We start from the raw sequence: 27,506 nt of genomic DNA, 5'->3' as shown, positions 1-27,506 counted from the left end.
AGGCATCATGTCAAAATCTTGAGTCTTGGCTTCTCTTGCATTCAAAATAAGGACTGGCCACATGCCTCACATTCCCACAGTAAAACCTTGGACTTGAGCTTTGGCCTTTCCATCTGTCCTAGAGTTCTCACCACTCCAGGTTGAGTTTGCACTTTCCCTCGGCTTTGCTCTTCATGATAATTACCATCTTGACCACTGCCAGTGGATGGCTTTGTGATTTCCTTGTCTAGAATGGTGTACTACAAAGTTTATGTTTTCCCCCTGATATTTAAACTGAGTTAGTTGGCATCCCCTGACCCATTGTCCTCCCCAAACCTTAGAGTTTTTCCTAGGGCAGCAAGCTGGATTCTACAGAGTAAATCCACGAAGAGAGGGTTATCAAGTCTTATCATTTATTTCTTTAAGGGGTTAAACAAGAGCAGAGAGGTTTCTGCCCCACAGTGCAACAAAACAGAAAGCAGTACACATACAGACACTCTCACTGAAACACGGAGGCAGGTAAAGAGGAAGGCAGAGACAACTGAACCATAGCCGGGGAAAGGAGGAAGGGATGGGAGACTACTAGGGGACCAGCTTGGAGACTCAGTCATAGGAACTAGTGCAAGAAAGTCCTACTCATGAAGCACAGTGTAGAAAATGGCATAAGAAAGCTGCCCAGCTCTGCTGCCTGTGACGGAGGGCAGGGGCAGCTGGGGGGGGGGGGGGTGGAGGAAGATTAGGGGGTTGGGTCAATGGGGACAGTCAAATGACTGTGAGGTGGAGTGTGGTGCCCCTTTCCCCTGCCGCTGGGCAAGGCCTTGGGCTGGTCTGAGCCAGGGGTCTCCTGGGCACTTGGTGAGGGGGAAGAGAGGATGGGAGTCTCCAAGGGTCCATTCCCTGGGACCATATTGTCCCCCTTTGCTTCCCAGTCCTTTATCCCCTCCTGAGGATGCAGGAGTCAGAAGGCAGTACTGGGGTCTCTCTGGAGCCCAAGCCCCTGCCTTTTACTTATACATAAGCACATCTGGGAAGGATCCAGCACCTCTTACCCTCCCCAGCTGAAAAGAGCACTCTAGGGATGGGGTATGTGGCCAGGCCCGAAGTGCTGAGGGCCAAAAGATGGAGGACACAGGGTCCAGGCAGAGGACAGGCTGTGAGATATGAGTAAACTGGCAGAGAAAAGGGCTCCATAGGCTCAAGAAGCTGATTTGGGATCCAACAGTGGCCCTTGAATGAAGGAACCCTTGTCTGCTAGGGAGGGCTTTTATCCATCACAAAGCTGGCGAGGTGCAGCTTCTCCTTCCCCTCCCCTCCTGTTTCTCTGTAATGCTGCTCCAGGACTATCCTCCCATATGCATCCTTTTGGTCTCTGAAAGCCCTTGGCTCACAAAGGATCTGGCTCCTGTTCTTGTCAGCTTTCATTGGCTTTTAGATGCCCAGGCAATGTGGTCTTCCTTTTCTTCCAGGAGGTCAGTGCAAGCAAGGCCAAAGGCTCCCAAGCCTCATCTCTCACTCATCCCTCTAGCCTGACTAAAGAGTTCCTCAGGCAAGGGTTAGCAGCAGCACGTTATCTCCAGTCAGAGTCCTCTTGCCAGTCTCTGAACTTTGTCCAGCAAGGGCAAGGGGTGGCTAGAGAAAGGGACCTGCTAAAGGGTGAGGAGTCTAGCTGTCCCTCAGTGGGACAATAGGCCACAAGGTCAGGAATGGGAAGGGATGAATACTCTTTGGTAGGCTGGGGGTGGACACAGGATGGGGTAGGGGAGGCTCATCTCTGGAGAGCTCTGAGGCAACACCACCAGCTCTCCTTCATGGAGGCCTGGGCTAGGACAAGATGGGGGAGTATAGGGACCCAGGCCAGGCCTGACGCACTTGGGCTCAAGTCCCTCCTCCCTGTGGAGATTGGAAATGAAAGGTCTGTGGCCACAAGGCCAAGATTTCCAGGGCAAGAGCAGCCCTAGGGAGTGTGTGCACCTTCTGTAAGATATGGCCCTCCAGACAGCGGCAGTCCAACCATGTGCCCTCAACCTTCTGGGTTTTGGCTCCTGGGCTCTTTCCCCAGGGACCTCTTAATGCAACTCCTTCTGATTTTGGGGGGCCACTCTTGAGCCTGCCTCAACACTAATCACCCACCTCCCAAAAGCCAGCTATCATTAGTGTAGCCATCTCTTTAGGCTTTCTGTCTACCTCTCCCCTTTCTTCTTCCCTTCCTTATCTCTCTTCACTCTTACCACTCATTCCATATCCAGTTCCAATCCCTCATTGCCTAGGGTGGTGGGGGCAGCCTAACTGGGGCACTTTCCTAGCTGTCACACTGTGTGCCTCATCCTGTGCCGGGCCCCACACTCAGGGTGTTGAAGCAGCAGGAGGGCAACCACACTGTCTGCCGTCACCCGTAGGGATATGGGCAGGAGGGAATTAAGGATCTTGGCAACAGAAGGAATGTGGAGGGGGGAGAACTACTCCCCTCTGTGACCCCCAACATTCCCTGCAGGGTTGAGGCTGGGTAAGCAGCCTCCTTCCCTGGGGTCAGGGCTCTTGGCAGGATTGGGCAACTCCAGCCCCTCCCCCCTTTTTATAACTAAGCCCCACAGGTGAGGCTTGGGAGGGGACACCTGCTGCTCCTACCTTTTTCTCCTGGGTGAGTTTTACAGCTCCTTGGGGGCCTTCTGGCCATTTTGTTGGAGCTGCTTTTAGGGCAGGGTAGATTGGGGACAATATCTGGTCCCCTATTTCTCCCCCACCCCCACCTGATCCTACACCTCCTGTGGGAGGTGCTTCCTTCCCCCAGCCTGGAGCCAGGCTGGAGCTGATGTCAGTATGTGGTGGAGGTTTGTCCTCCCTCCCTGTTGTCACTCTTCCTGTGTCAGCCCCTCCTCTAGGGCAGGCAGTGCCTCCAGCCCCAGTACCCCACCACCCTGGCTGCTGGAGAAGGACACTACGGTATGGAGGAGTATAAGAACAAGGACACAGAGCCGGATCCTGCTGGGACTGAGGCGGGAGCCCCCAGAGACTGGCAGCAGGGAGGGCTTGTTGCTGACTCGGCTTGGAGGTTCATGGCGGGGATGGTAGTGGTGGTACTGTTGGTGGTAGTGGTGAAAATAAGAGTGGTGGAATTGCTGGTGGTGGGTTTTAGGGGGCTCAGAGTCCTTGAACTTCTTCTTCTCCGACTCACAGGAGACCCACTGCACGTCACAGCACTTGGTTTCCGGCCGCTTTGGTGAAGTATCCATCAACCCTGCCAATGGATAAGGAAGGTGTGTGTGTGGGAGGGTGCTTTAGGGGGCTAATCGCTCTACCTTACCTGGAAAAGGGATGCGCAAAGCTGAGACTCAGGTAGCCCTACTCAAGAAACTCTCCCTACCAGCCCTCACATCTTCTACTCTAGTTCCTTTCTTCCAGGGATAACACCAGTTTCTCCAGAGTAACTCGTGGCTCAGCATATTCTGAGTAGATACTGCCACTCTGGTCTTTTTGTTCTGTTCCCTTTGGCCCTATCCCACCCAAGCTGGGCACCTGATTGCCAGCTCCTTTGCCACTGACCTCCTGATCTAGCCTGTCTTTCCTTGGTTTCCACCCTGTCCCCATGCCCCTAACCTCTTCCATCTTCCCACTCTTCCCCAGTGCTCCGACTTTACCTGTACAGATAAAACCAGGGAGGCCTCCATACACCATTTCTTCATTGTCAGGGAGGATAAAGGGGCACCGGGTCTGCACCTCCAGGCAGTATTGCTTGCAGGGCACCCAGTGCTTGCATTCCTGCTGGGTTACACTGAAGTATTCTGAGCACAGCCAGGCCTTGTAGACAGCCTGTGGAGGCAAGGAAACAGTGTCAGCCAGTATGCCATGTGTGACAGGAGTTCCTGAGTCTCTCTATGGAGCCAAGCCAACTTGACCCTAGCGTTTGGAGGAGGCCTTGCTGGAGGTGTCTACATATTACCCTAAGATCTCCCATCTCGAATCCAGGGCTCCTGAGTTCTCTAATCTACCATCATCCAAGATTTAGAAGTGTTGATTGAAATTACAAAATTAATCCTGTGTCAGAATGGAAGGAACTTTACCAATCATTTCATCCAACTCTATTATCACCTTACACATGGCTCAAAGAGGTGTTTCACTCCTCAGAGGTTACCCATATGTAATGAGGCAAATCTCAGTTCCATTCAACTTGATAAACATTGCCTTTGTTGATGGTGCTGCTGAGCTTCTAAGTTCAAGACGATGAGAATAATTCATGTGCTACCTCAAGAAGGAGATGAGAATAATTCATGCTCTAACTCATTGGGCTACTGTGGATTAAATAGCATGGCACATATGAAAATGTTTTGTGAACTCTAAAAGGCAATACAAACATGACGGCTTATCTTTAATAAAAACTGGAATCTGCCTTACCAGGCACCACATGTGTCTTTGGGTTCTTCTTAATCCAGGCTCTGTCTTGTTGGCTTCAGCCCTGGTATGGAACAGACATCTCGGACACTGCTGCTGCACTGCTTTTTGGAATCTTTCTTTGTGGCTTCACTTCACTGGGATCTTTTCTTTCCTTCATCTAGCCCAATCCCACCCCAGCACCGGCTCTGGTGAAGAAAGCTCCCTTGCTCCATACCTTGTCTCTCCTTGAGTCTACAATATCTCAGAAAAACTTAAGTCACTTAGGGACAGATAATTCTTTGTCATAGGGGTTGTACTATGCATTATAGGATACTGAGTAGCATCTCTGGCCTTCATACATTAGATACCAATAGCAATGTCTCCTCTCCCACATTATGACACGAAAAGAATGTCCCCAGCATTAGTCAAATACCCGCCCCCCCCAGAAGCCAAACTAACACCTTTGTGAAGGCCACCATAATCCCTCACCTGGATGACAGATGCATCCCACCTCTACTTTTGCTCTTTCTAATCTATTGCATGAGAATAAGCGTGGACTCAAGCTGTTATCAAATTATATTATTCCCTTGCTTCAAGCTCTTAGATGCATTTTGACTAAAAGCCTAATGTTTAAGCACAGACTTCAAAGCACTCCACAACTCTGCCCATCTTTCTCCAACCTCATTTTCTGTCTCTCTTCAAGCTCATCATGCTGCATGAAACAGAGGTTTTCTTTCTTTTTCTTGAATGTGCCCTACTTCTTTCTACCTCCGGGCCTTGGCACATGTGACCACATGGCCTGGAATGTTCTTCACCCCACCTTTGTTATAAATGGGTCCTTTATACCTTTCAGGGCTGAGATTAAATATCACTTCTGCTGTCAGAGTCTCTCTTTCACGATTCTCATCAGAGGACACAGCCCCCAATTATCCTTAACTGTTTCTTCACCACAGATGCTACTTTGTTTGCATCCTTGTTTTAGTTTCTTCCAGCTCCACTAAGCTGTGAACTGCATATAACCTCATGGGCTTCTCTATTAACCACTGTACATTCCGGACAATATACATCTTAAAAATCGTATGACTGAATGTATATGAATACAGGTCTCTTCTGTCATGAAAATTCTAGTTTCATGAGTAGACATACTTAACTTGAACCTATGATATTTATTCCATAGGAAGGGCTGAATTGTGGTTCATTAGGGTTAATAGTAAACTGAGAAAATTTTAAATGATGAGATAGCAGTTGAGTTTGGGTGCTATGAATGTGATTCAGTTAGTAGAGTCCTTGCATAGCATTCAGGAAGCTATGGGTTCAATACCTAGCATGTCATGAGCTAGGTGTGGGGTGCACACTTATAATTCTATCCTGTATTCAATACCTAGCATTGTAAAGCTGGGTATAATGGTATGCTTATAATCCCCACATTTGGGAGGTAGAGGTAGAAGGATCAAGAGTTCAAAGTCATCTTTGTCTACATAGTGAGTTTAAGGCCAGCCAATGATACACGAGCTCCTGTCTCAAACAAACAAACAAACAGCCCCAGCAACACTGGGCATAAGGAAGGATTTTTATAGCTAGGATGCACCAATGAGGCAACTGTTTAAGCAAAACTGTAGAGATGAGCAAGCACACACAGACTAATAGAAAAGAATGGCTCCATGTGGATGGCATGAAAAGGAGACTAAACTCTTGTTCATGACATTTGAGTGCCTTCTACATTGTGCCCATGATAACAGTGCTCTGCTGAATATCTTTGCACACATGGGTAATGCACACATCTTCAGTTTTATTTATACAAATTTCCAAAGGTGAAACACCTAAGATGAAATGTATCTACAAAGGAAGGATAATGGAGTCAAAGAGGAGTGGAAAAGAACAGGCTAAGGAAAGAGGCAGGAAAAGCAAGCTGGGGTGGGGGTAAAAGAGGGTGGTAAAAGAGGTGCATAGGGCATCAGAGAAAGCTGCAGTGGTATAGGTAGTAAAGGAGAAGCTGTGTAAGGAAGGAGGTAATACAACATAGGGATATATAGGATGATTAAGAAAGGGAGTAAGAAAAGATGGGAACAAAAGAACATGAGGTTGGATAAACAGGGACAAGAATAAATGAGAAAGATGCACATTGAAAAAAGGATCAAAGATTAGACAGAGGGGAGGAGAAGCAGGAGTGAGGCAGACAAGAAAGTAAAAATCTCAAGAGCCAAGGACCCTAGCACCTAAGAGCCCCCTCCATAATCTGGGCCCTTAAGTGCCAAGATGTGTCTCTGTCCATAGCCACAAATCCCATTTTTGCAGCATGGAGCAAGAACTCATGTCACTCTCTCCCCAAACTGTGTAATCAGCCCCCTACTCTGTGGTCATCAGTGGAGCTGGGGCTCATAGGGCCCTGAGAGTCTCCTTAGCTCTTACAGTCCCGTGTTCCTGCTTCTAGATGAGTCCCCAGTGACATTCCTGCTCTCCTCACAGGCATTTGCAATTAGCCCAGTAACAAAGTATAGAATCTGGGCACTCCCTTCATCTGAGAGATGGGGGAGGGAGAAGGGGTGGCCTGACAGTAGGAGTATGGCCTTTCTCCTTAATTAGCCGACCCCCCTTCAGTCCCCACACCCCCAGTTGGAGTCACCATGGCAACAAGTGGGTGAGCAGATTGCCTGGGGAGGACACCAGGCCTGTGGGTGGTGAGGCAGGAACAGGCAAGAAGCTAATGAGGGGAATAGAAGCAGAAGAGCCACAGTGAGCTCAGAGGTAATCTAATTCCTAAGCCCCACAGCTGGCCAGCTGAGCCACTGCTGGCCCATATGCTTTAAGGTAGCCTAGGGCCTGTTCCAAGTGATAGTATGGATCACAGTGCTACCACTTGGCAATAAGCCCACCTTAGACCCTGAAACCCTGTTTACCTTGTCCTCTCTCATCAGTGTGATAACTGTGGCAGGAGGCCTGGGTACTCTTCTGAAGAAAGAGAAGGAGCTAGGAGGGCTTGCTGGAAGTGAACATTGGAGGAAGGGGAAGAAGTGTCTTAGAACCAGGAAAGCATGGTTTGAAGACCTATGGAGATCTTTTGCTCTCAGATTTTTAACTCTGGCTGTATAACAGAACCACTAGGGAGGTGGGTTTTTTTTTTTTTTTTTTTTTTTTTTTTTTTTTTTTTTTTTTTTTTTTTTTAAAGAATAAACCTGTCTAGTTCACATGGCACTCTGACCAGAATGTCAGAATCTCTGCAGGCAGAATCCCACACATCTGCAATTGGAAAATGTCCTCAGGCAATTTTCAGCATGCAGCCAGGGAATGTCAATTTTTTACCATTGTATAGATGGAGAAACTGAGGCCTAAAAGGGGGAGAAGAATTCGAGTATAACCTCATAAAATATTGGCAAAGAAAGGAACTGGAAGCCTGGTTTCATAATTCCAGCTCCAAGTGTCTTCCTATTGAAAAATCCTGTCAGAAAACACATCCTAAAACTAGGGGCCAGACACCAGGGGCCTGGATAAGAGAAGAGCACTGAGAAGAACACAGCCTATTAGGCAGCTTCAGAATCTGAACTGAAGGCCCATCAGAAAAGCCCTTTCCATTATTTTCTGGTCACTGAGTGGAACCATCCTAGATCCCTGAGGGAGCAGGAATGGCGACTAGGAGGTGGCAGGGAAACCTTGAACTACTAGTGCCCTCCTTCCCCCACCTCAGTAGGGCCACCACAGGTCCCAATCAAGTTCTGGCTGCTACAGCCCAGTTGCTATGGGAACTAGGAGGGGAAGGAAACAGGGAATAACTAGAGGGAACACCAATTAACCCAAAAAGGAAGCTAGGAAGACTGTCTCACCCCTCCTCCCAGCTGAGCAACAGAAACACCCCTCAAACAGGAGGGGTGAGACAAAGGGGATCCCCTCCCTTCGTGGGCTCTGAAATCGTCAGTTTAGAGGGAACTGGAATGACCCAGCCAGCGTCATACTTAGCGTATTGGCTTGTAGTCCTGGCCAGGGCATTTTAGTCCTACATTCCTCTAGAAAGAAATGTGTGATTTCATAGAGGGCTGTGTAAATGCACAGTCACACCCCAAAGGCAGGACTTGGGGCCATTGGCAGCTCCTAGGTTTGGGGCTGGAAAGCCCTCCAAGGGGAAAGCTTTAGTTATTTTTCAACCAGGAAGCAAGCAGTTTCCTTCCTAATTTCTAACTCACTTCTCTCCCTAGGGTCTGTTTCCCCATCCAAACCTTCCCTATAGACCCTTTCTTCATGGCTGCTTATCTTCTTAAAGTGCCCATGGGACTTGTGGCCAGGAGCCGCAGCTGCAGTGCTTGTGGAAGCAAAAGGGTGGTGGTGAGCTTCGGACAAAATCTACTGTCTGCAAAAGCCACAGTATACACGTTACCAACCTAAGCCCAGTTTTTACTCATAGGGAAACTGAGGTCCATAGAAAGGGAATACATTAACTGGATTGGAGATATGAGAGGCACCTTGGCAACTAATTTGATGCCTTCTTGCCCAGCATCTATTGGCAATCTTCAAATTATGTGAGGTTCTCTGCTGGGCAGGAGAAAGTGCTCTTTTTCTACCCTGGGCTCCAACAGTTGGATCAGAACAGAGTAAGGTCAGCATCAGAACATGAATGCAATCCTGTAGATAACAATAGTCTGCTGGCATTGGTAAAGTCAGAATCAGTTTAGAGGCATTACAAGGCGAATGACAGGGCTCTACTTAAGGGTCTATAAGCAACAGCTATCTTACTTCTTAGTATGAGCAGTATGAGTCAAAGTGGCCTGGTCTGGTCTAATGGAAAGGTGAAGGAGATGGCTGGAGATGTGGGTGCAAACCTAAAGCTAGTCCAGTCCAGAGGGTCCTCATATGTCCAAAGCTCCTAGACCATCTGTTCAAAGGCTAGCTGTGCTCAATCTGGCCAAGGGTAGACTAATGGAGAAGTAGTATCCATAATCCAGGGACAGTTCTGAAGGAGCCTAGATGATAGATGAAAATTAGATGAGCAGAGGAGGTAAATGCCTAACTATTCCAGAATGGAAAGGACTGTGAGAGCCATCACTCCACCACATTATCCGCCCCAGCATCCCAGGAAAATGCCATCCAGCTTCTAATTGTAAACACTGTTCTAGAAAGTTCATTGTCTCATAGGGTAGCCCATAACTTGAGACAACTCTAGTGATTAATGAAGTTCCTTCCTCTTTAGAGCTGAAATAAATGCCATTCTGTGGCTTTACTCATGTATCTTACTAGCTCTTCTGGGGCCAAATATAACATTCACAATCCTGTTCCTCAGACCAACTGTTACTAATTTGTAGACCTCTCTAAATCTAGTCTCCTCAATTCATAGTTTTAATACAAAGAACACACTCTAAATACCTGAGTGCCTGGCTCTATATTAGGAGCTACAGATAAGACAAGACTCATGTCTTCAGCAAGGGAAACAACCATGTGAATCAATTAGTATGAACTTCACTGTGAAGTCACATGTACTTGGCACCATAGTAGGATAAAAGGAAGAAAGATTGGCTGTTTTCAAGGCTGAAGGAGAGAAAACATTTCCATGTGGGGAAATTTTAAGTTAGGTCTTGGAAAAAAGGGGGGTGGGTAGAAGCTCAGTGGGTAAAATAGAGAGGGAATAAAGTACTCTTCAGGCAAGGAATCAGCAGGCATAATAACCTGGAAGTAGGAAATAATGATGGACTCAGACAATGTAGGTAGTTCAGTATAATTAGAGGGTGTGAAGAGGAGGTTATGAAGAAACATGTGCTATGCAGGAAGTACATGAGCGTATCATCATACTTTAGATATGGGGAGGAACTAGCATTCTTATAGGCAGTGGAGAGCTGTTCTTATTATTATTTTTATTTATTCACTTTACATCCCACTCCTGGTCACTCCTCCCACAATCCTTCCTCTATTCTCCCTCCCCTTCTCCACTGAAAGAGTGGAGGCCCCCCTGGGTATCCCTCCCACCCTGGCACTTCAAGTCTCAGCGGGGCTAGGAGTATCATCTCCAGTGCAAAAGAGAGTTTTTAATGAGCTCGACAAAATTGCTTATTTAGAGATGCTTATAGCTGGCCTGCTGGTGCTGGTCTGTAATACCTGCTGCTTGGTAGGTTGAGGCAAGAGTATTACAAATTTGAGCCAGTCTGGGCAATTTATTGTGACTCTGTCTTAGAGGTTTGGGGGAGAGATTGCTTATCTCTTTTGTGACTAATTTTTCCAGGCTTTTGTCTGCAAGTGTGGAGGATAGAGTATTAATACTAAGACTGGAGGCAGGGAGATGGGCTAGATTATTGCAACAGTCTGAATAAGATAGTATAAGGGCCTCAACTAAGGCTGTAATGGCAGACTTGAGAATTTGAGAGTAGAAAAAGAATATGAGTATTGAAATACACTCATGGTAATAATGGATAAATATATTTTATGAGAGTAGGAACCTCTCTTAACACTAAGGTTAGCAATAGTACCCACTTGACTAATATACACTAAATGAATGAATGTTAAGAAGCAATAGCAAGTTGTGTGTGTGTGTGTGTGTGTGTGTGTGTGTGTGTGTGTGTGTGTGAGAGAGAGAGAGAGAGAGAGAGAGAGAGAGAGAGAGAGAGAGACTTTTGGTTTGCAATGATTATGCAAAAAAATTAAAATTTTCTTGCCTGAGTGGGGCAAAATGAGAGAAAGTAGAGGTGAGAAAAGATGTTAATGAGGTGAAGACAACAGGATTATGTAGTGAGGTGGAAAAGAGTCAGAACACAGGGGTCTAGGATAGCTACTAGACTTCTAACTTGGGTAGGAAGATGAATATCAATTTCATATTATTATTTTTAATGTGCTGTTGTTGTTTTGAGATAGAGTCTCATGTAGACCATGCCGCCCTCATGTAAACCAGGCCCTCAAACTCACTATGTAGCCAAGGTTGGCCTTGAAGTCTTCTGATCCTCTTCCCTCTACTTCCTAACTTCTAGGATCCACGGCATATGCCACCACCCCTAGCTAGTGTCATTTATTAAGGAAGGAAATACGGGGAAGGGTATGTCTGAGGATGAAGACAAATTCAACTGGGGTCATGTTGACTTTGAGGTATATGTGGATCTGATAGATGGAAGTGTCAAGGATGCAGATAGACTAATGGCCTCAGCTCTAAAGATATGGTAGCACATGCCAATGATCCTAGCACGGAGTTAGGAGGCAGAACAAGGGGGAAATGCTGCAAGTTCAAGCTAGCCTTGTCTACATGACCAATTTAAGGAAAATCTGGGCTATGTGAGACTCTGTCTCAAAAAAAAATCAACTAAAAACATAAAAATATAAAGGTCTCCAAGTCATGGGGAGTTAAGGGGCTGGTCATTGGGAACAGAGTAGGACTATCTTTTCCTCTCTGAAGTTAGGCATGGTCATTGACATGACTTGAAGTGATACAGTTTACTTCTGAGGAGAAACTTTAAGGGCTGACAGATGTTTTTTGCCATATTCTTTCTTCTGCTTCTAACTGTGGAAACAAAGTTGAGATAGATGATCCCTCTTCCCTATATAGTGATCATTCTGAAGAGATGCCTTATCCCTGTGGACCTGTCTTAGATATGAATCATGACAAGAAATAATCATCTGTTGTGTTAAGCCTCTGATATTTTGTGGTTACTTGTTATGACAGTGTAACCTAGATCACTCTAGGCAACAAGGCAATATTAGAAGCCAGGGGAGACAACAAAGGGCTCAACAATAGATTCCCGAAAAAACACTAACTGAACTGAAGTGCAGGTGAAGGAAAGAAATGAGATGAAGATGGATGGACGAGTGGTTTAAGAAATGGGAAAAGAGCTAGGAGTGTAGTTCAGGGGTAGAACATTTGCCTAGCATGCACCAGGCCCTGTGATGAACCTCTAGAGCAATTAGAGGAGAAAAAGGAAGAGAATAGCAGTCTGTAAATTAAGAGAGGAGAGAATGTCAAAGATTGGGGGATGCGGTCAGCAGACAAGGATTTATATAGTTGAGAACACATTGGTTTGGGTAATTAAGACACAGTCTCCTCACAGTGAGAACAGTTTCAGTAGAGCAGCAGGGAAAGACACAAGACTAGTAATTTGAAAAAGGAATGCAAGCCAAGAAGAGTAGAGGTAAGTGTGTGTACACAGAGCTTCCAAGAAGTCAAACATGCCTAGGTTATCCACCTATTTCAATGGATGTAGTTTTTAGTTCCCTGTTGTTCACAGTCATAACAGCCTCTGGTTTTTTGTTTTGTTTTCTTTTACACAACTGAACATAGTCCCCAAATACGAGTTTATTGACACAAAGTGAAGTATAACCTTTATCCCTCCTGTCATAGAAACTGTTTCTGTTAATGTAGCCTGAGATACCATTTGCTCTCTAAGGACTATATCTTATTCTTCTGATAACCCATTGCAGATGGAAGCTTGTCTCAAGTGTAGGGCCAAAAAGATGACCTGATACAAAGTCCCAGGATGGAATTCAAGCTTTCCAAACACCTCTGCACAAACTGAATATCCCTATGACTTTAGGCTCTTTCAGGACAGAGATCATCATCATATCTTACTTAGATGTGCATTCTTTTCAAGGCTCACAGAGTCTCTTGATACAGACTGGAAGAGGTATGCACAAGGTGTCTGCCAAGGACTTGAAAACCAGGTTTTCAGCAGCTAGCCCAGATTGAACAATGTGAAGCACTTTCCCAAGAAAAGAAAAAATGAAAATAATGGGTTATATATCTTCATGGAATTCTACAGTGACTGAAGAAATTGGTGAGATGTTAGCAAAATTTCAAAGAAAAACAAGCAAAGGGGAAATGAGAAGCCATTACTAACTCCCAGAAAGCAAGTTGACCAAGGAATAAAATGTCAATCATACAGTCTTTCATTGCTAGATGTAAACAATAATCATAAAATTAACAATGTAAATAAGTTAAACGGTTAGACTCAGAAATTTGGATATGCCACTATTGGATGATATATGAAGGGAGAGGACATGTGTGTGCACTTATGGTGCTACTGATACTAAGAAAGCTAAATCTTCCTCTAACTAGATTTTTTTTAAAAAGTCAATAAATATTTAAAACAGAAAAAAACAAGCAATAGCATATTGATGTGCCATTTAGAAAAGTGAAAGTAAACATTAGAAAAAACAGAAACAAAGAAACAAAAAAACCAAAAACAGTCAGAAGAATCAGATGTATTTAACACTCAACATTGAGCTCAAGGGTGAGACATAGAGCTACTGTTTCAATGACAAGCATATATATATATATATATATATATATATATATATATATATGCATGGTGGCCTTTTGTTCTTTTACATGTGTATGTGCACCTAGAAAAATCAAGTATTTGTAATATTGGCATAACATTTAATAATGTGGTGGCAAAATCAGAAGCAAGCAAGAAAGTTTCAAGTGTTTGACTCTGAAGAGCAAAATTGGGGGCAACTGGAGACATATATGCATGTGCATATGTGTAATGAAAATTATGAATATGCATTTCTTTGATAAAATGAAAAATAAATAAAAAGAAACTCGATTGTCGTCAGGAACCTAATAAACATAACAAAAAATAATCTAAGACTTGATATGACCAACATTGCCAGATTCAGTCCATATGGCCTTGCCCCAAAGGCCCTGGTTCAGCTAATCCATCACCAGTGTCTGGACTCTAAGCACCCTCCAGGTGCACTTAATAAACCAAAAGAACAAACAAGGAGTCAGCCTTGTAGATAAAGAGAGAAGCTAAGATGGGAAGACGGAAGCTTCTAGGTCTTTTCTGCCCAGTGGTTGTGCTGGTCACCACGGGAAAGACATTAGTGTGACACAGGCAACTATGGCTTCTTTGGAGTTGCACACACTCCTCTCTCCGTGGCACACTTGTTTTTTACAGAAAGCAATTGTCAGTTATCACTTAGATCACTGAAAAACAAAACCAGCTCCCTTCTGCTGCCTTACCTTCTTCTAGGCAGATGACAGGCTGGGATGAACAGAGACCTAGTCAAAGGTGACTACAGCTATTCTTTGGTTATAATGTAAATCAAGGACTTTAGGAGTCCTTCTCTCATTCACTACCTCCTACCTCACCCACCTAAACAGGTCTTTATGCACTTACTAAAATATCTCCAGTTGCCTTCTAGCTTCTAATTCCCACCCCCACTTTACCCCCTCTTCAAAACACTACTTTTTTCTTCTCCTCAGCAACCCACCTCGGTGTTGAGAATTTCAATTGGGTATTAAGCAATCATTTGGACTAAACACATCTAATTAAGATGAGAAAATAGCTACCATTTATTAAGTGCTTACTATATGCCAGGCGCTATTCTAAGCATTTAATCCTGACATTTATTAACTCATTGATTCCCCATAATCACCCCCTGAGGGAGATACAAATCTTTACAGATAAGGACAGAGAGGACCAAAGAGTTTAAATAACTTATCCAAGGCTTATAGCCAATGATAATCATAATGGTAGTTAGCATTTCTTGAGCACCTTCTACCACAAAGACATTATAAGAAATCAGGATGATTTATGCCCTTCAAGCTTCATAATGACCCCAATTCTTAGTTTTGAAGGTGAAAAAGTGGGGTTCCAAGTGAGATTAAAGAATATATTGAAGGCTACAAGATGGCTCAGCAGTAAGGATGCTTGCCTCCAAGCCTCATGAGATGAGTTCAATCTCCACAATCCAATTTGTGGAAGAAGAGAAATGATTCCAGTTGTTGTCCCTGTGTACTGTTGGATGTGCAACCCCCATAGACACAACAACTACATATCATTTTAAAATGTAAAAAATGTAATGCAATGAATGTCACAACAATTATTTTACAGAGCAGTCAGTATCTGAATCTGAAGTCAGTATTACCTGTATGATATATATATATATATATATATATATATATATATATATATATATATATTAGAGCTTGAGCTTTAGTGCCCAAGTTCTTATATACCAACCATACTGCCCTGGGGTTAGTCCCTTCAGTTTACCACCGCTATCAAACCACGTTACTCAAACAAAATTTTTGGGTGTAATTTCAGGCCACATTGAGGAGAGATTTCTAGGCTTGAATAGAGAAGAATGATTTTTCCAAAATCAATATATTCATCTCACTTCACACGGAAGTAGAGTTTGCCTTGTAAGAGGGTGCAAGGGAAAGAACATTTGGTTACCAGACACTACAAATGATCATTTCCATTCCCTTATCAAAGCTCGATGTTCAGACTGGAGATGTAGTTCAATGGTATAGCACTTGCCTGGCCAATGCAAGACCCAGAGTTCATGCCCCAGCACTGCAGACCAAGAAACAAATGAACAAGAAGCAAAACAAATGCCCAAATATCCCCTTTCTCTCTTTATTCCCCCCCCCCACATGCACAATTAGAGCAGGGCTGGAAGCTATTTCTAGTAGAAATGTTTTAATGCCTCTAGGGCATAACTTCTCCTGTCCCAAGTCCCATCTTTTGGGGGCTTCTGGGATTCCAGAGTAGCCTGGTACTGGAAGATCCCAATGCCAGAGACCAGAGAAAAAAGTGGCATGTTATATACCCCACATAATTGCCCCTTCCACACAGCATTTCCCACAAACATTCTTTATCAAGTAGCCTTTGCTCTAACAGATGGATAGGTACTCAAAGCTGCCTCTGCCAATAAGTAGCTGTGTAAACTTGGACATATCACTAGAAAGGAGTTGTGGCCACAATTTTGCTTCATGACTGTGAACCACGTACTTTTTTCCCTGAGCCAAGAAGCTGGATGTTTAAGTAAGTACCACGGATGGTAGGAAGATGGAGTCAAACATCTTAAACTCAAACAGACCGGCAGTCAAAATCCAAGGCATGCCTGTGCTAGTAATAAAAGCACAGGCAAGATTGTTGACCTCCCTGGCAGCCCTTTTCTGATAGACATGCTATGTCCCTTTAAAAAAGAAACTACCCTCACCTCTCTGTAAGTGACGCCTCTAACACAAAAGGAGAAAGCTTTATCCATGTGCACACTATCACGGATTGAGTAGTAGTCAACATATAATTTCCAGCTTCAACTCTATGGGCTGATGACTCCATTTGACTCCTCTGAGACTATTTTATCCACTGGAAAATGGGGACAATTATGTATACACGTCACAAGGCAGGTATAGGAATTAAGTAAGGTAAAGGATACGACACAACCAGGATGCACCCTTCCTTCTCATTCTCTCCTTTCAGCTCTAAGATCCAAACAGCAAGCTTTGCAAGTCTGCCACAAATATGATCAGAAAAGGTTAACATCATTAATCCATATAAAGGGGAGCAAACAAGGCATTAATAAAAACAGAAAACATGAACTAACAATTCGCAAACAAGTCCTGCGAATGGCTTATAAACAATAAAAACAAATGTCTGACCAAAGGAATGCCAATGAGAAGCTAAGGCCAGATCATTTTTCAAGTAAATTAGCCTCACATTTTTGTAGTGGGTATAAACTAGAATAATCTAGTAATTCGAAAGAGACTTAGTAATGTATGCCAGTAGCATTAAAAAGGTTAATACTGTGATTTTGTAAGTCTAGTTCCAAACTTCATTCTACAAAATGGATGTTTATGCTTCCATTCAGTTATGGATGTTTGTTTGTATGCAAAACAAAGAAAGAGTCATTTTGTATAGATGTTTATATAAGCTTACAGAGAAGAGAATACACAAAATTGCTAACATCCAGGACCTTAGGGCAGTGGAACTAGGGAAGACTAACAGGATTATTAACATTCTCCTTATAAATCTTCATATTGTTAGATTTGATAAAATAAGCATGTATCATTTGTGATTCAAAAAACTCAGCAAAGTACAGGGATAAGGAAGAATGACTGAGATAGCCTTTATGAGTAAAAATCATAGATCTGATATAAATTGATGAACAAAGATAGTCACCATGGGATTATTTATAATAGTAAAATGTTAGCAGTCACCTAAATATCTAACAGTACATGGCCTGTTAATTATGTAACTTGTGACAGAATATCATACACTCATCAAGGATGGAGCTTATGAATTTTTAAGCACATGGAAAGGTTCTCAGTACAAGCAAGTTAAAAAGTAAAATTAAATTAAAATGAAAGGAAAAATAAAATTAAAACTAAATAAAAGTAAATCATTAGGGAACTATGTGGTTGCATCAACACGGGTATTATCATCAAAAGAACCCAGTAAATAACAAGTGTTAACAAAGCTGTGGAGATTTGGACCCTTTCTCAGTTCACTGCTGATATGTATGTAAAATGGTTCAGAATGCAAAATTTAAGAATGGGATGAAAAATGGTGCAGCTGCTATAGATAATTGAGAGGCAATTACTCAAAAAGTTAAACATAAGCTGGACACGCCGGGCGGTGGTGGCGCATGCCTTTAATTCCAGCACTTGGGAGGCAGAGGCAGGCGGATTTCTGAGTTCGAGGCCAGCCTGGTCTACAAAGTGAGTTCCAGGACAGCCAGGACTACACAGAGAAACCCTGTCTCGAAAAACCAAAAAAAAAAAAAAAAAAAAAAAAAAAAAAAAAAAAAAAAAACATAAGCTGGACACAATGGTGCACGCCTGTAATATTAGCACTTGAGGATGAGGTAGGTGGAGCTTGAGTTCAATGATAGTCTAGGCTACATAGCAAGACCCCATCTAAAACAACAAGCTAATAACATTTCAGCATGAAATTATCATATAACCAAGTTATTCCTTTCCTAAATATACTCAAAAGAATTGAATCAAGTACTCAAAAAAATATTGGTAGAACAAGGTTCATAGCAACATTGTTCCCAATAGCCAAAAGGTAGAATAGTTCAAATATCTACTAAGAAATGAATGGATAAACAAAATGTGGCATATGCACACAATGGAATGTTATTCAGCCATAAGAAGAAATGAAATACTGAAAAATGTTAAAACTTGGATGAACCTTAAAAGCATAAATTATATGTAATATATAAACATATACATAGTATATAAAATATAATAAGCCACACAAAATGACAAATAATGCCTGACTCCACTTCCTTGTATTATCCGGAACAATCAAGTTAAAAGAGATAGAAAGTAGATTGCTGGTTGCTAGGGGAAGGAGTGAAGGCGAAATGGAGAATTATTGTTTAATAATTAGAAAATTTCTGTTTTAGAAATAGTAATGAAATGGAAATGTACCCAATGCCTCTGAATTATACACTTAAAATGTAAGATCTGCATACTTCATGACAATGAAAAATCCCCAAATGCCCCTAGTCCCCTTTTCTCTATTATATTGCTAGTTTCCAAAAGTTCTCAAAGGCCACATTTTTTAATAATCAAGGAAAGTATTTTTAAAAAGATTTTGAGCCTATAGCAATTTTGAAGAATTAACTTGAGCACTGATTGAACAGACATACTTCATCATTCACAAATAAGCTGGGTAGATGTGCTATCTACTTCAAACCAAGTAAGATAGAGAAACACAGGTAAACATTCATACCTCCAACATGCCCTCTCTCACACAGAACGTTATGGGCTGCCTCTTCCTTTCTGTTTCTAAGGAGAAGACCAGGCATCTAAGACTAGGGACTCAACAAAATCCTAGTATGAGAACTGGACATCCAAAATCCAGGACAGGCCTTATCCGACTTTTACACAAGACCTCACTGCATTTGGTTTTCATTTTGGTTCTACCAGCTACCAGTGTGTGCTGCGGGTGGGTTGGGGCTCAGGCAGCCATTAGGCCTGTATATGGCACCTTCTCCTTTTCTTCCCTGGCCAACACCTTCAGTATATTGGAGTTGAGAAGATAACAGAAATACCCTTTCTCAAGAGAACTGGAACTCAACTCTTCTTTTCTTTTCTAAGCCTGTAGAAAAGGAAGGAGCAAACTTCTTGCTTCCATCTTCCTGTCTCTGTTCCAAGAGGCTACCTTAGTGATTGTCACTGCATCTTTTTTTAAATCAAATTTTAATTTAATATTTTGATAATATTCTACATTCTATATTTATATCACTTCTACTCCTCCCTTTCCCCCTATAATTCTTCCCATGTTACCCCCTACTCCTGCTCAAATTTATGACTTCTTCTTTAATTACCATTGTCACACACATACATGCATACATACATATGCACAAATAAATCTGCCAAATTTATTTAATGTTGTTGATATGTTTATGTATTTAAGGCTGAGCACTTGGGATTGGATAACCTAACATGAAGAACTATAAACAGTTAATGGCTGCCAAGGGAGGGAGAATCTATCACTGGACCTCAAGGACAAGAAACATGTATCTTTTTAAAAATATATATTATTTACTTAATATATATGAGTACACTGTAGCTGTCTTCAGACACACCAGAAGAGGACATGAGATCCCATTACAGATGGTTGTGAGCCACCATGTGGTTGCTGGGAATTGAACTCTTAACCACTGAGCCATCTCTCCAGCTCCAAGAAACATGTACCTTGAACAAAGAGGATGCTAGTGAGTCCTCCTTCTGAATCTGAGCTACTCCAGAGGTTTCCCTAAGTTTCTAATAGGCTCTACTGAGCCTCCCCTCTAGCCAGCCTAACTTCTCACCAGTCTATTCTTCACCACCAGGGCATTGCCTCCAACATCTGGCAGAGAATATTAACATCCTCTATATATCTATGCACTGAGGAAAGAACAAAGGCAAGTTTGCATCCCAGCTCCCTGCCCTATGTAACTTAGAAAAGTCATTTTCTCCTCTTGCCGAACCTCAACTGTTACATTTGTATAATGGGGATAATGGTACTTTCCTACTAGGATCATTGACAAGATTGAGTTCATGGGTGTGTGTATATACCCCCCCCAACACACACACACACACACACACACACACACACACACACATACACACACACACACACACACACACCTCCTAGATACTCAAAAGCTTGTATTTATTTTAATTTTTTGACTTCCTTTTCTTATCCCTTTCTTCTTTGGAGCCAGCTGGACTCATCTTTTGGCCCAGAAACTTGTGGCTCAGATTCCAGATCCCATTTCCAGAATCCATTTGAGCAAGAGCTCTGACTGTGTCAACCCTTCTTCTTCTGTAGTAACTCATTGTCACCCTCCCCTAAGCCCAGCCCACTTGGTGCCCTTGCTCTTCTCTCTAAAATCCTACCTGATTCAGGGTCTTATAAATTCAGGTTTCTCTGAGCTCTGTCTCTTATGCCCATGGACAAAAGACTATTCCTCATATAGACTCTGACCTGTACACCTGTAACCACAGGAATTAAGACATAGCTATTTTCTAGAACCTTACCTGACCATTGTTGGAGAACTGTGTTTACGGGCCCCTCAGTTATACACAGTCTGCAGGAGAGGTGGTTCCTAGCACTCAACACATACCTACAGCTGGAATGTCACATGACTGAGGGGAGTAGAGGGTCAGGTTAGTTCCAACCACAGGTAAATAGTCTTGGAGCATAGGGATCACAAAAGAACTGCCCTGAGAGAAGTTTTTCAAACACAACCCCTGACCACTGAGTCTTGGGTGTTGGCCTATATCTCCAACCACACAAAGAAGAGTGGGTGTGTGTACTCTTTCCCCGAGGTACTAATGTCTTCAGAAGGCACCAGCATACAATCACATAGCTTGGGAGTACCCTCCCAGCCTTTTGATGTACCTAGAGATCCTGGCTCTCTTTTAATGTTGACTTCACCCACTTTGCATCTTTCCTCACCACCACCTCTACCATGTTCAGCAGATACCTCCAGCTAGAACAATATTGGGTGGGAGATTGCTGGGTTCCTCTCCTCCCTCTTCACTCCCTCAACCCCATCTTCAGGAGATACCAATACATACTTCCTGGAGGTTCCCGTTGCTATGGTGACTATAGTAGTCAGGCCACCGGCTTGTGGGAAGGATGGGAAGTAGCCCTGAAGACCGGGGGATGTGTGTGCCTGTGTGTCTATGTATATGAGTGTGTGCATGCACTCATGTATATATCTGCCCTGAGTGGACTGGAGACAAGGTAGAAAAGGGGGAAGAAAGAACATAGAAGGAGAGGAGGGGAGAGGGAGAAAGAGGCAAAAGAAGAGAACATCAAAAAAAGAAAGAAAATCAAGGCATGAAGAGAGATAGGGATGAGGGAGGTGAAGTGTGAATATCCTGTGAAGGGGCATGGAGGTGTCAAGGGCAAGGAGTATGGTACCAAGGAGTTGAGGCGAGGCAGACAAGGGGTGAGACCTGCAGTAAAGGTCAGGAGGGTTGGGGAGTTGGAGGCAGATGGGAGAGTGGCATGGGAACATTCAACTGGTGGAGAGGAACAAAGTAGGACAGGAAGTAATCAGGCCAGGAAGATTAGAAGTAAGTTTTGAGAGGAACAGAGGTGTGTAAATACATAAATGAGGGTTAGAGACTGAGGTGTGGGATGTGCTTTGGGAAGGGTCTAGGGTTATAAAACACTGTCTAGTTTGTGCTCATGGAAATATGGATGGGGATGTTGGGCATGGGCTACAATGCAGAAAGAACATGGGAGTTTGGAGGAGCGAGCGGGAGTGGGTAAGGATAGAGGTCAAGGATCTGGAGAGGTGTATTTCAGCAAATGACTGCTTTGTCACTCCCAGCTTTAATTCATATATCCTTGTCCTAGCTGTAAGCATTGCCTCTTCTCTGTGCCTACTCTTGGATTCTGGGGGGCCGACCTTTCCTAGAACAACATGCATACAGTCCTTAGTGATGAGGAGGTGAACTGCTTTGGAGGTGGAGGCCCCGCCCCCAGAGCCAGCTTTGCTATGATTCCCAAGAGGCTGCTTATTGCTGGTTTTCCTCTTCCTCTGCCTCCAAACCAGAACCAGGGCACCCTTTCTAGCTTTTAAGAGTTCTGGGCCAAGAGAACATCTGAGTGACAACAAGAACTACTATTCAACTTGGGACTCTTGAAGCTCCTGGCTCTGAGTACCCATCATCTCCAGGGTCAGCCTGAGAGTCCTGTTTGGCAGGAAAGCTATGGCAGGTGGGAGGAGAGAAGGCAGTGAGGCAGAAACAGCTGCCAGCCACCAGAGTGGAGAAAGAGCAAGGCCACAGTAGGTATGGGCAGAAAGTGAGGTACTGTCTCTGGCAGCCCCCACCCTCTCCCTGTGTGAGGGTATTGAGGCCAAACCTCCTTCCCTAGCCTTTCCCATCCAATGCTGCTGCTGAAGAACTGAAGCAGACCCCTGAGGTTGCCTGTTCCAGTTCCTTCCTCCACGCAAATACAGTCTTCGAGTCATCTCCCTGGCATTTTCACCCAGCAGTCCACTTGTGTTAGGCCAGAGACTTCCTGGAGCACTGAGGCAGTCTGTTCCTTCTTTGCAAAGAAAGGCTGGAGGGAGAACCTCTGATGTGCTAATAAGCCTTGATGCTGTAAAGACTTCTCATTAATACTGAATTCATAGGGCCTTTCCTGATGAACGAGCCCCATTTGGCAGACTAAAAAATCGAGGCTCAGAGGCTTGGAGTTCATAGGTTCAAGGTCACACTGGTATGAAGTGAAAAATTTAGAATGCAGGACTTTCCATAAAGTCCCTTGGAGCCAATCAAGACATGCATGTTTTATACAAGGACAATCCTTTTGAGGTGTGAAATCTGAGACCATATTTTCCTGAGTCTCTTCTCCAAGTCAAACTCCTTTAACTCTCTCCAGGGAATTTAGGTTCATCATCATCAGTTGATTCGTCCCAGCATCAAACCTGCAGGCTGCCAGGTGGGTGCCAGACAGCCTGGAGTGGATCAGCACTGGCTCATCCTTCTTTGAACTAGCTGATTAGTGCAGCTAATGGCTACTGCAAGAGCTGACAACGTCCCTCCTCATGGGCCTCTTGGCCTTACAGGAATAGCAGTGAGAAAAGAAGCCAGAGTTTGCTCCTGTGCCCTCATTCTCCTTACCCTGAGTGTTCTGAATTGAGAGGAAGAAAGAGGCAGAGGTGGGAGAGGCAGCCAGCAGCAGGCAGGGGCATGGTAAGATTAGGAGGATGAAATCTGGGAGTGGATTTATTTGTCTGGTAACTCTGGGCACGACTGAGGGAAAGACTGTGTGTGTGTGTGTGTGTGTGTGTGTGTGTGTGTGTGTGTGTGTGTGTGTTGGGGGCTTGGTCACAGGGAATTAAGGGAAGGATGAGGTGTGGCCCTTGGACCTAGGAGAGGCCAGTATGGGGATGGGCATTGGCCCGAGTTCGCTACATTTCTCTGCTATGTGAGAGGAAGTCAGTCGCACATTAAGAAAATGTTGCAGCTGGTACTAAATTGGGAGGTGTCACAGGCAGCAGTGAGGACAGGTATGATTCCTGGGGCCCTGTGTGGCCCAAAACAGGGGCAGACATCTCAGAGGCAGAGAACAGGGTTTCTAGGGCCACACCAGGAGGATCTGATTGAGACATTCAGAACAAGGACCCTGGAGATAGGGGGTCACCTGGCTCTAGAAGCCGGCTCCAGTGTTGGTTTACAGACAGAGAAAACCTCCTCATCTTACATAGGACTTCAGGGTCTCGGAGATTTAAGAGGATTCTGGGTGGGATATTATCTCCACAGGATCCTATTTGGGGTAGGGGCTAGACAGGGGAGCTCTGAGCTCGGGGGAGAGAGGCTTAGTATGGGTAAAGAAAGCCTGTGACCAGGTGGGGTGAGTGATTGAGGCGACAGGGTGTCAGGGAGAGGGGGCTCAGGACTGCCTGTCTCTTTCATGCCTTCAGAAAACTGGATTAAAGACTCAGGGCAAACTGAGCTTTGGGCCTCAGTTGAAGAACGCTTTGGAAGAGGTAAAAAACACAGGAGGAGAATTGAGCTGGTACAGCCTTTCTGCAGGCATTAGACAGTAAGCTCAGGAGAGCTTACTTGCTGCTGGAGAGAGACAAGGAGACAGGAGAAAGGGCCTGGGGAACTTGATAGGAGGCTACTGCAAAAGCAAGGATTTAGCATGAGGAGACTGAGTTGGGAGTACCGGAATTCCTGCTCATTGCTGAGGGCAAATTGTATTACCCGTCTGTACCTCAGTTCCCTTATCTGCAAAATGGAGGTAATTTAGACAGTTGTACTCTCATAATATACACGAACAACAGAAAGCCCTAAATATTAATTTATGCCAGGTGTTAAATTCTTACCCCAAAATGCTACTAGTCACGCATTCCCACTTACATCTCACAAAACACTCAGGACTTGGACAGGGAAAGGATCTTTTTCCTGTTTTATAAATGAGGAAATGAAAGCTTAGAATGGGCAAAGAAACATGCCTGAGAGCAAACTGCTAACAAGCCCTCAACAGATGAGATAAGACCTCCAGAATCAGACAAAACCTCTGCCTTCCCAGACATCAAACTGCTTTGTATCAGCAATCACTGTGAAGGATTTAGTGTGGACTCAGAAGGAGCTTGAATCCAACTGTAACATGAAGAAAACCCCCATAGAAAAGTTGGACCGTGGTTTTCATTCATTTTGGAGACTGACAAAAGAACAGTTGTAGCCATGGGATTGGAGAGGGGACCACGAAATATAGATCTCCTTTATTCTGTTTGCTAGGGGACCTCTGCTCTCACTGAGGACATGCATCCGTGGCAGGCAATTAGAGTATGCATCTCTCCCTCTGTACGACAAAATGTGTCTTTCTTCATGTGATTGCATGTCTCTGACACCACAGGGAGATGCATGTGACATGGCGCCTGCTTCCACAGCACTGTTTATGAAAGTGACAACCTCTCAGTTCCTCTGTATGACTTTGTCCAGAGTCTCGCTAGTGGTGCATGGCTGAATATGTTTGTCTCTCTGTCTGTACACCTTTAAGAAGTGGAATATCTCATTTGGTAGTGTGAGTGAGGCAGTGAGTCAGCTGAGGCTGAGTGAGGCGGGAGGAGACTGCTAGGTTACGAGAATAGGAAAAGGGAGAAGGAGAAAGTGAAGTCAGGATGGACAAGCTACTCCTTTCCTCCCCAGTCCTCCACCTCAAATCCCCAAGAGGCCAATAGAGACCAGCAGAACCTTGCACACGTCCACAGGAGCGATGCTGCACTTGCTGCCCTTTCTCAAAGCCTTGAGAGGAGATGTTCTACACTAGGAGGCAACTGCCTCACTCTCCAGCTGATGGCACCCAGCTCTAGAATGTGTGAGACCTACCTGGTCTCACGGTCACTTGACCTTTTGACCTTGCTGTTCTTTCTTTCTCCCCAAAGCAGGCCACCTGGCCAGGCAGGAAAAACAGGAAAGTAGATTCAGGCCCCAAATGTGTATAGCCCCAGCTACCTATTATACACAGCAACCCTACTGAGGGTCAAGAAATTTCTCAACACTCAATTCTTTCTTAGGAAGGTCCCCTTTACAGTTGCCTACTCTCTGATTTCTTCTAGATGCCCATCCCTAGCAGCCAGAAAGCCAGGTTTTCCTGTCACCACCCTGGAGCACCCTGGAGTTTTGTAATGCACCAACCTTCCATGGCCCTTTCAAGAGCTGGTGAGCCCTGTTTCCCCAGCCTTCTTTCCTCAGAAGACAGAAGCCTACAGGTTCCCTCCTTAAGAGAAGGAAGGCATCCCTGGGCTCCCGTGCCTAGGATCTGGCCAGCTATCTCAGGTCATATAAGGTCAACAGTGTGGTTGGTGTACCCTGTCACCAGGCGTGGCCTGGCCTTTCATCAATTGGCAGGAACCAAAGGATGAGGATTAGGTAGTCAAATATTCTTCCTCCTGCCTTTTGAACACCCCCCTCCCCAATCCTTCCACAGGATTAGTCCCAGGACTAATTCTAGTCCAGGAGTGGGTTCAGAGCCAACCAGGAGACTGGGGAACACAGACTCTCCTGCTGCCACTTTGCCAGCCCAGGGCCCCATTTCTCCCTCATGCAGGAAGCAGTGCACCAGGAGGCTCCAGCCTTAAAATGTTCGAACCTTAAACTCATAGAAGTTGACCTGAATCTCTGTAGCTCCCTCTCTAGGGAGGGGTTCAGGGTGACACAGTACTACACTGGGAATGGTGGGAGCCGTACTCGAGAGATGGAGAGGGAGACCTTTATTTTTTTCCTGGTCCCACTGACACAGAAACTACCTCTGGCCAGGCAGCTATTGTGGCGTGGGTCATCAATCCCTACCTTGCAGCCTTTCGTGCAGGACCGGATAGAGTACTCTTCTGCCTGTAAGTATTTATGCAGCACGAGGTCGAACTCGTCATATTTTTCCTGAGCATGTCGGTCCAGTCGCTGGTATGCCTCTATGCAGCTGCTACATACCTCCCAGGTCCCAGAGCCCGGGCTGGCCACTACGGCCAGTAGATCCCCCAGCAGGGTGTCCAGACTGCAGTCCAGGCTGTCGGGGCGGTCCATGCCAAGCAGCAAGTCCCAGACTGTGTAGGTGTCGCAAAAGGAGAGAGTGAAGTTCCGAAAGTGGCCTTTGAGCAAGTTTTTTTTGGCGGAGGGGAACTCCGGGGCACGGGAAGGGAAGTCGGGGGGGCCGCAGAGGGGGAGCCGGGGTGGTCGGTTCGAAAAGTCTCTGCAAAGATTCCAATTTGGTGCAAGCTGCGTCCAGCCCGGTGGGCTCTGGGACGCTGTTACAGACCGGCCCGGAGCCGGCTGCAGGGGCGGCTTTGGTCAGGTTGCTGTATCGCGGGCTGCAGGTGCCCGAGGACGCTCTGGGCTCGCCCGGCGACGGCGGCGGCAGCGGCAGCACCGGGCGAGGAGGCACCCGCTGCCGCTCGCGGCCGGCCCCCCAGGGCGGCCGCATGGCGCTGCTCAGCTCCCTGGCCCGGGGCCGGGCCCCCGCGCACAGCCACAGATGGTCAGCGAGCAGTACGGTGAAGAAGAGCAGGGACGCCAGGGACAGTCGCCATCGCTGCGCCCGCTCCGAATCGGCGCAAGGTTTGTCGCTCTGCTTGGGAGCCCAGCAGCAGCAGCAGCAGCAGATAGTCAGCGCGGCGGTGTCTTTCCCGGGCCACATCCAAGCGCCCCTGAACATATTTCAGGGGGGTCCGGGCTGGAGGGAGTAGACAGGCGCGAGGCCGGACGGCCGTCTCGGGAGGGCGGGCTGCGCACCGCACCGCGCTCCTCAGCGCCGTCCAGGCTCTACCTCGGGGGCCGCATGGCTAGGCAGGCCGGCCGGCCCGGGGCCCCGCTCAGGCGGGAGTGGCGGGGCGCTCTCGGGCCGTCCCCGGGCCCCTCCCGCGCTCCCCTGCTGGCAGCCGGGGCGCCGCCGCCCGGCCCGCTAGGCGCAGCCCGGCGTCCCGGCGGGGGGCGGTGCGGG

General features: G+C 45.5%; 1 protein-coding gene across 1 annotated transcript; it reads right to left on the bottom strand.

Moving 5' to 3' along the window:
* Positions 1-375: 375 nt before the first annotated feature.
* Positions 376-27,418, bottom strand: Nalf2 (NALCN channel auxiliary factor 2). Its single transcript, XM_034484790.2, is given in 4 exon segments — positions 376-3,214; positions 3,615-3,786; positions 26,363-26,719; positions 26,721-27,418. Coding segments are annotated over 4 exon segments (1,416 nt in total). The 5' UTR covers positions 27,222-27,418; the 3' UTR covers positions 376-2,828.
* Positions 27,419-27,506: the final 88 nt, after the last annotated feature.

Source organism: Arvicanthis niloticus, chromosome X, assembly GCF_011762505.2.
Source record: "Arvicanthis niloticus isolate mArvNil1 chromosome X, mArvNil1.pat.X, whole genome shotgun sequence".
Classification (NCBI taxonomy): Eukaryota; Metazoa; Chordata; class Mammalia; order Rodentia; family Muridae; genus Arvicanthis; species Arvicanthis niloticus.
The sequence above is the reverse complement of the archived record's forward strand: the minus strand, read 5'-3'. Positions and strand labels throughout refer to the sequence as shown.